At 52.8% G+C, this 11,146-nt stretch overlaps 2 protein-coding genes across 2 annotated transcripts; one reads left to right on the top strand and one right to left on the bottom strand.

Annotated features, from left to right (window-relative positions):
* Nucleotides 1–192: 192 nt before the first annotated feature.
* Nucleotides 193–7,060, top strand: VOLCADRAFT_108020 (uncharacterized protein; the record flags this gene model as incomplete). Its single annotated transcript, XM_002958174.1, has 13 exons — nucleotides 193–264; nucleotides 591–650; nucleotides 918–1,019; nucleotides 1,498–1,620; nucleotides 2,051–2,228; nucleotides 2,493–2,656; nucleotides 3,133–3,293; nucleotides 3,743–4,040; nucleotides 4,990–5,061; nucleotides 5,391–5,445; nucleotides 5,758–5,822; nucleotides 6,160–6,228; nucleotides 6,428–7,060. The coding sequence occupies 13 exons, from the start codon at nucleotides 193–195 to the stop codon at nucleotides 6,620–6,622; spliced, it is 1,614 nt and encodes a 537-aa protein (XP_002958220.1). The 3' UTR covers nucleotides 6,623–7,060.
* Nucleotides 7,061–8,384: 1,324 nt separating this feature from the next.
* Nucleotides 8,385–10,500, bottom strand: VOLCADRAFT_99438 (uncharacterized protein; the record flags this gene model as incomplete). Its single annotated transcript, XM_002958160.1, has 4 exons — nucleotides 8,385–8,558; nucleotides 9,491–9,498; nucleotides 9,888–9,979; nucleotides 10,349–10,500. The coding sequence occupies 4 exons, from the start codon at nucleotides 10,498–10,500 to the stop codon at nucleotides 8,385–8,387; spliced, it is 426 nt and encodes a 141-aa protein (XP_002958206.1).
* Between the last annotated feature and the right edge of the window lie 646 nt (nucleotides 10,501–11,146).

Raw genomic sequence — 11,146 nt, 5'->3', positions numbered from 1 at the left:
CTTCATGCCTGCTTGTCGCAGCAGTTGTCTTTGCCAGGTTATCCCTCACTTCATCCTCGTTTGGTTGCATCCACTGTCCTTCCGGCAACGATTCAGTAAAAACATTACCAAGTTTATTTTGTATGGTCCTTTCCGTTACCGCGTGCAGGTTCACACAGAGCATACTGTTAAGAAATAAAGCTTTCCTTCTCAATGGCGGAGGCAGATTACCTTACTCGCCTCACTGTGCGGCGCCTTGCGGAGCTCAATGCAACCCGGGCTCGGGTAAGTCATCGAGTTCCGGGGTAAGGGATCTGATCAAACTACCTGGACAATCACCTCGGCTTGCAGTAACTGTCGCCGCTAACGGCCACCAGCCTCGTCTTTTCATTCCCAGCTCGCACGCGGTCTCCCTGGCATGCCATAGCGCTCTGTGCTTTCAGAAGCAAGTAGATAAATAACTTAACCCATATGGATCCTTATATGGACCTTAATCACGTAATGAATTGCATGATGACAACTTGATGACAACTTGAGGACAACACAAGCACCCCTTAGGGGGCAACACTGCGTAACTAGATATTTTGTCATGTTGTGTCATGGCTCCGTAGGTTGAGGCCCTGGAGGCTCGTGCCGTACTCGCAGAGGAGTACGAGGCTGAACGGAAGAAGGTAACCCGGGGGGGGAGAAGGAGCTCCAAAGGCTTCTGTTGAGGTTACGGAGACCGAGGGGTTTGGGTTCGTGTAACGCCGTACATTGCTGCTGATCCGTATACTCGCATCACATTATTTCTCTACGTTCTCGCTACTTTTTGTTGCTTGCTGTATGGCATGCGTGTATGCCCACGTGAAAGTATCGTACATTTGCACGACACCAATCGCATGTTGTACAATGTGCGTGTGCGTGTGTGTGTGTGTGTATTTGCTCGCGGTATGCAGCTGGCGTTGCTGCAGCGCCTCCAGGACAAGTACGGCGGGATCAATCCCATCTTCACCATGGACGCCGCCATTGTCATTACGGAGCTAAGAGAGCATCTGCAGGTCCGTGCGTGTATGGGGGCATATGCCGTACTCGGGGGGTAATGTCACGATTGGTTCCGCCCTTGCTCCCCCGCTACAAGAGAGCTACACATTCCAAGTGTACGGCTGCAGCTGTTGGTGCGGTCCAGTGATTGTGGTGGTCCCGACCACCCGTACAACGCCACCACACTGACCGGGGTGTAGGCTTCCGCCCCTCCATCTTCCTAGTCTCTTCCGCATCACGTTGATGATGGATTGCATTCCCTTGCTGACCCTAGCCCTGTCGTCTATTGTCGTCTATAATGTGGTCTATTCCCTCTCCCCCTTTCGCTGCCCTCCATCTCCCCTGGTCCTTCCCTTGCCCTCTCGCTTTTAGCACAATGCATATGTTGAACTTTATTTTAACAACAAATTATTTCGGACGGAGTTTCCCTCTGTATGAGCGAATTCGGGTTTTTCGATTCAGTTTTTTTTTGAAATTTAAATTTTTGTTGCACAGGCCGTGTACGACGCTGATTTGCTGGCAGACTCTACGTTGCGCGCCATCACCATGTTGCACGCGGTCGCGTACGCCACTCGCACGATGGACCGTTTCAGCGAGCCCGGGAAGTACGCGGCTGAGGTACGTGTTTAAAATTAGGATTTACATAATTAAACATAATTAAAATTTTGAATTTAAGAAAATTTGGATTTGGATTAGTGCAACTACAAACTTTAGAAACCCGACTGCTTTGAGGAGGAGTGAATCTGGAAGATTGGGTTACAGACACGAACAGGGGCATGTGCACGTGGATGTGCTAAAAGGGAACCTTAACACATTGCCGTGCTTGTCGTACTTGCCGTACTTGCCGTACTCTCTCACACGATGTGCTGGGTATAAGTCCACCAACAAGCGTATAGCCCGTGCGTGCATATGTACGAGCGTGATAATAAACACGGGCCCGAATGCGTGTGCGTGTACGACACCATCGCCTGTTCCATATGTCGTAGATACTGTATGCTGGGTCCCGACTCGTCATCTCCCCCCCCTCTGAATGCAATCCCCCCCGAAGGGCAATGCGGGTGTTTTGGAGCTGGGGGCGTCGACCCTGGCCATGTTTTCCACCCGCGCCGGCTCCTCCGCCGCCTTCACGGAGTCCTGCTCCGTGCCTGTGCTGGTGAAGTTGCTGTCGCCTCTGTACCCGCCGGTGGTCGTTGTGAACATTGCCAATGCGATTGGCAACCTTGCGGGTGAGAAGAGGAAGAAGAAGAAGAAGAAGCTGTACCTGTTGCTGCTGCTGCTGTTGAAAAAAATGGGGTTGTTGTTGTTGTTGATGGGTGGTGGTGGTGGTGGTGGTGGTTGTACCGCTCTACTGCTCTACTAGTCTGCTAGTCTTTTCCCTGGGGGAGGTGTCACCCCGGGTGATCCCCTCCTCCCCAACACCCCCCCCGGCCCCCCGGGTCACCCGTACTCCCGTCGGCTCTTCCTCTTCCCCCCACATTGTCGACGCGCAGAGGACTTGGACATCCGCCTGGCTCTGCGGTCTGGCGGCGGCGTGGGGGCGCTGGTGCGGCTGCTGCGACCCGACTGCGAGTCCAGTGTGCAGGCGGCTGCTGCGGGCGCCTTGTCGCTCCTGTCCGCTCGCGACATTGTGGTGCAGGACAGCGTGCGCTACCTGGTGGGTCTCTTGTGCGTGTTGTCATGGGAATTTAAATATGGGTTAACGACAATGGGCCTTGAGATCTTTTTAGATTAGATTTTTAGGGGGTTGGATTTTTTTTGGGATTGAGATTTTTCTTGGAGGGCATTGACGTTTCACGCCCAAATCCCCCTGACGCTAGTTGGCGGTCTTTGAGATTTTACCTTTGGATGGATTGGGAATGTTTTTACATGGTTTTACTAGGGTGTTGGCGTCACTGGTTGGTTTGCCTGGGACCTCGTTCCTTGGCCACCCTTGCTGTGCCCTCCGTGCCTGAGGTCTCCCAACACATCTACCCCCGTGACCACCCACCTACCCGTGTGTATTTCCCGCGGCTTCCCCCACCTTCCCTCCCTCTCCCCTCTTTTTCCCGACCTCTCTCTTTTTAAATTCCCCCTTCCATGACTAGCCGTATCTGTATGTAACTCTGTAACGCCCACCACTGATACCACCAGGGTGGTATCGACCTGTTGGTGGACTTGCTGGTATCGGCTGACGCGTACACTGCCGAGGCGGCTCGCTACTGCCTGATGAGTCTGCGCCGCGGCAATACCAAGAACCAGGCGGAGGTCATTGCCTCGATCCGCGCGAACACCTCGGTGGTTCGTAACGTGAGGTGAGGTCGGGGCTGGAGTTGACCGGAGGGATCGGTTGTGGGGAGTTTTGGGGGTGGAGTGTGCGGCGGCGGGTTAGTTGGGGGGGGAGGTGGCGACAGTGCAGTGTCGGTTGGGCGTCGTACAGTTGCCATCATCATGTGTGGGGGAGTGTGTGGGATTGGGCGACGGAGAGACGGGGTATCCGGATGGGATGGGGGTTTGTGGGGTGAGGGATGGGGGGTGGGGGATGGGAAAGAAAAAGGGAGCGTGAACGACAAGACACGACACGACAACGTGTTTTGAAAGGTGTGTGCATGTATGTATGTATGTGAGGGAGTGTATGTATTGAGAGTGTGTGTGTGCTCGTCTGTATGCAGCATTGGCCCATTCAACATGTTGCCCACCTAACCTACTTTTCAACTAACTCAACTAACTCAACCAACTCAACCAACACCTGTTTAAACCCAAGGCGTGTGGACCCCGAGCTGCTGCGCTTCGAGGAGGGCACCCCCCGAGTGCATGTGACGAGCTATACACCTGTCACGTCGTACACGACACCGACGAAGGCGCGCTTGCGGCCGACGACCGCCGACAGCTACAGGCGCCCCGGGGACTCGTCCACCATGGCCTCGGCTCTGGCGCGATCCGTCTCTCCCGGTCGCTACAAATCCCCCTTGGCAGCAGCGCTCAGTAGCACGCACACCCCCAGCACGAACACCAGGACTTCTTTGGAGCGAGAATTCGCCTCCGCCTCCGTCACCAGCCCGGTACGCACCAGCCTCCGTGCCTCGACTGTTTCCCCCCGATACACTCCGCCACTGGCTTCTCTGTTGGAAGGAGAACATCATCAGCAGCAGCAACAGCGTTCTGATTACAGCTTGGGGCCTGTGCCCGAGGTGCGAGAGGATCTAGAAATGTTTTACGAGATGATTTAGATTGTTAGGAAGTCTGGGAAATTTTTTATTAACAGGATATTAAACGTATTAAACTAAAGCCTGCAGTACTGGAGACGTTATATCTGTACGTAGGAATAACACCTTCGTATTGAGTACGACTTTACGGTACTTGGGACTTGTAGTTTGTACTTAATCCCTGCTATCGTAGAATTCTACCCGGCTAGACATTGCCGTACGTACCCGGGGCTCCCCTTCCAGTTCCCGGAGGGTCTAATGAATACGTAGCGTTCTCGATAGCTGTAGCAGCAGCAGCAGTAGCAGCAATAACAACAGGCAAGGGGAGCAGTGGCAGTCGTAGCAGCGAAAGCAGCGGTGCTGCTGCTGCTGTAATTAAGAACCCTAAGCCCCGTCTGGTCAGGGCGGGATTTACCCGGAGGGACATCACCAGCGGGGGTAGCAGTGGCGGCGGTGACGCCTCTGAAGCCCCGCAAACCCCAGCCCCCCGTCCCGCGCTGCGAATGTCTATCTATGCATGTGTGTACCATGCAACAGATCACCTGTGCTGTGCATTGCTCTCGTCGTTGGGACCGCTATTTCCCAGCGGGTGCCACCACCGGATGCAGTCGGCGCTGTTGTGCTGACCTGATGAGTGCTACATTCGTTTTATTGCGTCGTTTTATTGCACATCTATCGATTCTTGCGCCGCTGTCCATTATGTGTTTTTTTAATGTTTTTATGTGTAGGGCCTGCTCGCGTGCGCTTTTCCACCCCTCTGTGTTTTCAACCCCTCACCGCGGTGTCCCTGTGTGATGTAATTCAGATTGACAACGACCTGTTGAAGCGGAAGCACATGATCCGCTACAGCTCGGAGGAGCTCGTGGCCTTGCTGCAGGTGCGTGTGTGTATGTAGGTATGTGTGTATGTGTGTATGTGTAGGTATGTAGGTGTGGGGGGAAGGGGTTGAGGTGGGGTAGCATGTCGCGGGGGGGGCGTGGGGCGGGGGTGGGGCGGGTGAGGGCGAGGAACGGACGGCGAGGGAATCACTGGGGGGAATGTCTGTATCATAGCTGGGATCTAGGGGCATGAAGTGGCGATCACCACGATTGTTTCTTTAAGAAGCAGCGGTCTATATCCCGTTGAGCTGCCCTAAGCTACAAGTCCCCCACGCCAACTACCAGCATATGTGGTCCGGTGGCTTGACGCTTTTTTGGCTTCCTGCAGGATTTGGGCTTTGATAAGCTGGACTTGCGACCCGTCAAGGTTCACCATGTGGCAGGTCAGTATCGACTGTACGGCGTACGGCGTATCTTACTGTGCCGTACGGCTTTGCAAGAGGGCACACTGTTGCATCTGCGTGCAGTATAAAGCATGGCAATCGCCGTCGGGGGTCCTTTTACATAAAAGAGGTGTAGGTCCTCTCCTCGGTTGGCGGTTGAGAGGAGAGTGTTGCAAAACGGTTGGAGAACGGTTGGGGACCGCGTGAGTCGAGTGCACCGGACTTGTACAGTTACTGGTCGGCACGGCTGTGTCCGAGCCCTTTATTGACCTCCCCCCCCCCCCTCCTCGTGCGCTGTTCCTCTTCCCGCAGGTGTCGACTTGTTGGACATGACGGAGGATGAGATGATTGTGCGCCTGCTGCTGCCCCGCCATAAGGTGGGTTACCTTGTGGGCCTTGTGGGCGGTTTTCCTGTGACCACATTTGGTGGTGGTGGTGGTGGATCCTGGGGAGTTGCATGTTATGGAAGGCTTAGGGGGTTGGGAAGGTGATGTCGATCGCCAAAAGTTGCGTTGCGACTGTTCTTATTATCGCGGTTACCATTAGCCGCGGATTTGTGCGGATATCAGAAAACGTTTCAGGGCGCGAAGGCACTGACCACAAAACATCATCTTGTGATGAGGCAAAGACGATTACTAATCAAATTGTGTTTTCCTGTGCTCATTACAAAAAAAGCTTCCTTTTCCTGTTGGTTGTGCTCGGGTCCTCTCGCAGGTTCGCAAGCTGCGGGCGCTTCAGCGGGCAGTGGCGCTGTACGACAGGATTGCGACCCTACCCCGTCAGGTGTGTCGTACACCCGTGTGGTGATCACCATTGTTCTACCTGGCTCCCTGACGATGCGCTGACCGCTTCCGTTGACCTTTATATACGTAGGGGACGATTAGGGGACGATTGTTGTACCCCCCTGTATAACCCCCAACCGAGATATCCCCCAACCCATCCTTTCTTTCCTTTCCTTCTTTCTCTGTCCCACTGCACACAGGGCCGCCTGAGTGAGGTGGAACTGCGGCTTTTCTTGGCGAACCAGGGCTGCAGTACTCTGGAAGTTGACAAGATTATCCGGCTGTTCCGCAGCCTTGTTCACACAGACAAGCTCGACTTCGTCACGTTCTGGGACTTTGTGACCGCGTACGACTGGATTGCGCAGGCCTTCCGCATCTACAACATTCCCGTGTGATGAGAGAGGGCGCCGCAAGACCCGCGAGCGGATGTTCTTCCTGGTGGGTGGTGCAGTCGTTGCAGTCTGGGCTGAATAAGGTCTGGAGCTTCTCGGGAAGGGCTGGAATGGCTGGAATTTTGTTGGAATGCGAAAAAGAGACAGTAACATCTGGGGCTGGAGCTTTTGCTAATTTATTACTCGCTCGTCCCTTTTGTCGTTTTTGTCAACGTAACGGCATCACGCTGTGCATAGCGCTTGTTTTCATTGGCCGATATAGCTGCATGGTACATACTGGGATTACGCCGTTAGTGGTGTGGTATGGAGCAGCGTGATTTGGGGTTGCGGTTGCCTTCCTAGGCGCCGACTGCCTACCTGCTGTTGATATAATCGTTGGGCGTGGGCTTGGGCGTGTGCGGTTAGGGTGTGGGGATGTGGGGATTGTATAAAGGGGGGGAAGGAGGGAGAGAGCGGGCTGCACATTATACAAGTAGGTGGTCGTCTGCAGTGCAGCAGCAGGGGAGTATGGGGACGTTGGTTTGCTGTGTTGCTGCACAGTACTGAGTAGTGTATTGCTGCAGCAACCGCAGCCAAATTGATGTGTGCTGTGTGCGTCTGCGGGGTGTCAGTCTCTGGCACGTTGCGTGTCTGTCTGTCTGTCTCTCTGTCTTGTCTGACTGGCCGTCTCTCCGTCTGTCTGTCTGTCTGTCTGTTTTCCTTTCCGTGGGCTTGTGTCGTTCGCGACAAAGCAAGGTGTTGACGGACGCGTATCTAACGGCGCCGCAGACCTGTTTTGCCACAGGGAAGCATTTTTACTTTTACCTCCGCAATGCATGTCCGTGTTGCAAACTGTCGTATCTGTCTGTCTGTCTGTCTATCTGTCTGTCAGTCGTCTATCTGTCTGCCTGTCTGCCCATAACCCTGTGTCCCTGTGTCTCGATATACACACAAACAAAGACGCGCCGGTAAAACATATTCCTTGGCGTAGGTGCATGACGTTGTGATATTTATCTCCCACTTACATATAATAGCGCACAAGTGGCACAGATAACAGCTCGTTGTTCTATACAATACATACATGCAACACATATTTCTGTCTGCGATATTTACATAAGCAAATAATGAATAATACAAGCTGTGAATCAACTGCTTGTTATCGCTTACTTGTTGGCGCTTCTGGAAAGGGATGCGTGTGAGACGGCTAACCAGATTTGTTGGTTGATACGATGCATGTACGGCATGTACGGCAGATTTATCTGTGATATTCCTGACAGGCGACGATGGCACGTGTACAGAAATGTAATACATGTGGTCTGCAACTTTCAATATGTTCCGCACATACTCTGTAACATTGTACAATGTACTCTTATCTCGCAGAACCTTTGATTGCATGCAGCCCCGCAGTCCCCACACATATGCATATCTCCGTACACACATCTCCTTTACTACTAGACATGCTACTGCCTTACCCATGGAGTTTTCTTCTACCCATCATGGCCAAGTACCTGTTACCTACCTGCATCATTTCAAACGAGTACAGCATTACTTCTCGAGCTGCTTGCACTTTCTGAATCATCACACATTCCCCAATCATCCATCACACATCCTTGCCTTTCCTCATCACCTCTGCCGAGCCTCAACCCTCTTTTGGGGCCCTAGACATACATACAAACATACCAACTCACATACAGGGAACGATATCAACGGACGCCAAATCTTACATGCCTCATGCATGTTTCGCTAACTTGTTTATCCCGGTTTGAATAATTTAATTAAGCTTTGTTTACTTCTTCTTATCTCTGCCGATATCCACGATGGCGGCCTCCAATGCTGGCTTTGACAGCGCCGCCACGACTTGCTCTGCCACGTCAGCGCCCACGTGCGGGGTGAGCCAGGACAGCATGACGGTCCGTGGCGGAGTTAACACGTTGTTGATAACCTGGTAGACACTGTCCGCCTGTGGCGGAAAAATACGATACATACGGGGCGGCTTGCATAGACGTGAGGTCGATGCATGTATGTATGTCCCTCTGCCCATGAAGATGGTTGCTGCTGAACCGCCACTTTCAATACGGTTGTGTAAGGTCGACTGTATTACTACCTGTATAGCCACTAGCCTTTGATGTTACAGCATGATCTTTGACACACATACACACACATGCACACACGTACACACACATACACACACATACACACACATACACACACATACACACACATACACACACATACACACACATACACACACATACACACACATACACACACATACACACACATACACACACATACACACACATACACACACATACACACACATACACACACATACACACACATACACACACATACACACACATACACGCACATACACGCACATACACGCACATACACTGCTATGCAGTACGTCAATACGCAGCACGTTCATTACATGTGCTGTGGCTTAAGGGTCCTGCCGTACATATGGCAGTGTTTTGTACAACAAAAGGATGAGGACTTTATCATATTCGTCAGCATTATATTATCGGATAATGCGCGTGCCAATCAATGGAAATACGACAGCATGTACGGCAATCCTGGTCAGGTAGCTGCAGGCCTCGCTGAAAGGGCCGCTCTCAAGATGCTGGTGGAGCGCCTTAGCACGTATTTGTACGTAAACGATATGTGAGTGTGCCGTACTATGTACAGCTACGACACAGCAGGACAGGAATCAATCCACTGCTTCAGAACAGCCGTGCGTCGACATGGTAGAGATAGACCTTTATGCCAGCCACCATATGGGGTTAGGTGTGGAACGAACATTATTGGTCCCTGCACTGTGTTGGTCGATAACGCTGTTTGCTGTGCCAACGACCCTTGCATTCATTCATCAGCAATTTCAGTCCTTACCTGGCTAGCTGGGGACGGCAGACATGCACACACATACATACACATGCACATACACGTACACCGGTTTTAGAACTATGCAAGGCACACACGTGCACAATACACCTCACAGCAGGTGGCCACCAACCACGAACGCACCTCCTGCACCCGCCGTACCGCCAAAACTGAATCCTTCGGGAGCCACTGCTTTTGACCTGCTTTGACGCGCAAAACATGCGTATGCTCCCACCTAGCGCATGTTGTAAGCTAATCGCCATGTCCATGCATCGCATGCAACAGTCCCGTGCTTATGTCCACTTGCTGATGGAGCTGCATGGGCCCCCCCCGGCTTTTACGGACGGACAACCCCCCCCCACACACACACACATGGTCACGGAACATTTGTAACTCTGCAACCCACCCACCGAAGCTGTGTAGCCTCGGTCGGACATCAGCACGTAGGCGGCCGGGGATTCCGGGACCTCCGGCACACTGACCCGTACACGCTCCGAGCTGCGTGTCGTACATGCATTCGTAAGTTCGTGTGTACATTCTCCTCGTTGTCGCATGCTTAGAGGAATAAACAAAACACGTGCGCACTCTCAGGTACGATATGACTGTATGTATGTAAACTGCTGGCTAGAAAGCAAAGCTTGGTGGCGGCTGCTGTCACACACACAAACACACACAGCAGCAGCAGCAACAGTAGCAACAATGACGCATCGCGAAACCCCTATGGATCGACATCCCATCCCATCAGGGCGCAGGCCCGCGCTATATCACATTCTGTGTTTTCCGTACAGTGCCGTACAGTACCGTACAATAATGCTGTACGCACTGTGAACGCAACATCAGGTGCGCGGGAACACTACTACCACTTACTCTGTGCGCAAGAACTGGACCTTGTATCCAAGCAAGGATGTTCCGTTCACAGGATTCCCGACGGTTAGCTCCCGGACCCGGACCACAGCATCTGTTGGATATCCGCCCAGGATTACATTACACAGCAAAAGGATTGCATTGCGGGTATCCATCTATCCATCTATCATCGGGTGGGCGGCGGTGGTGGAGAGGGGGTGTGTGCGTTGGCAAGCTAACCAGTGATGAGTGTGTCATGCTGTCGTCAGGATGCGCGTGTAGGTGGTTGGGTACTTGACCCGATGTGCGTATGTATGTATGATGTGTGGGACAGGGGGATCATATCTTCAACCTGCGGGCGCTACCCTGCAAAACCCTGCCTTCCCCGGTATTTCGGGGCACCACCCTCATCCAGTCACCCTAGTCAACTTCTCAGTGGATCGCTCAGGTTCAGCACCCACCACCAGCATCCAACGGAATCTGCCAGATCAATGGTGGCTCAAATCATATTCCTGGTCAGCGCGCAGGTCAATTTTATCCCAGGTCACCACCGTCCCATCGACTGGGGGCACTCTTACCTTCCACCATCGAAAGAATTTCCGACCCTGACAGGTCTCGATCCCAGGTAACATGCACACACACACACAGGTGGCGCCGCGCAAGACCTTACAATCCCCCGTGCTTGTCCTCTCCACCATCCGGCCACACCACCAGCCTGGCCAAGTCAGTAAAATTTATGATCACGCGACATCCTCGTTGTTATATAGATAGGGACCGTTCCTACCCACTACACGAGGACGCGTGTCGCCTTCAGGTGATCAG

The sequence above is a fragment of the Volvox carteri genome (assembly GCF_000143455.1).
Source record: "Volvox carteri f. nagariensis unplaced genomic scaffold VOLCAscaffold_87, whole genome shotgun sequence".
In the NCBI taxonomy this organism is placed as follows: Eukaryota; Viridiplantae; Chlorophyta; class Chlorophyceae; order Chlamydomonadales; family Volvocaceae; genus Volvox; species Volvox carteri.
The sequence above is the reverse complement of the archived record's forward strand: the minus strand, read 5'-3'. Positions and strand labels throughout refer to the sequence as shown.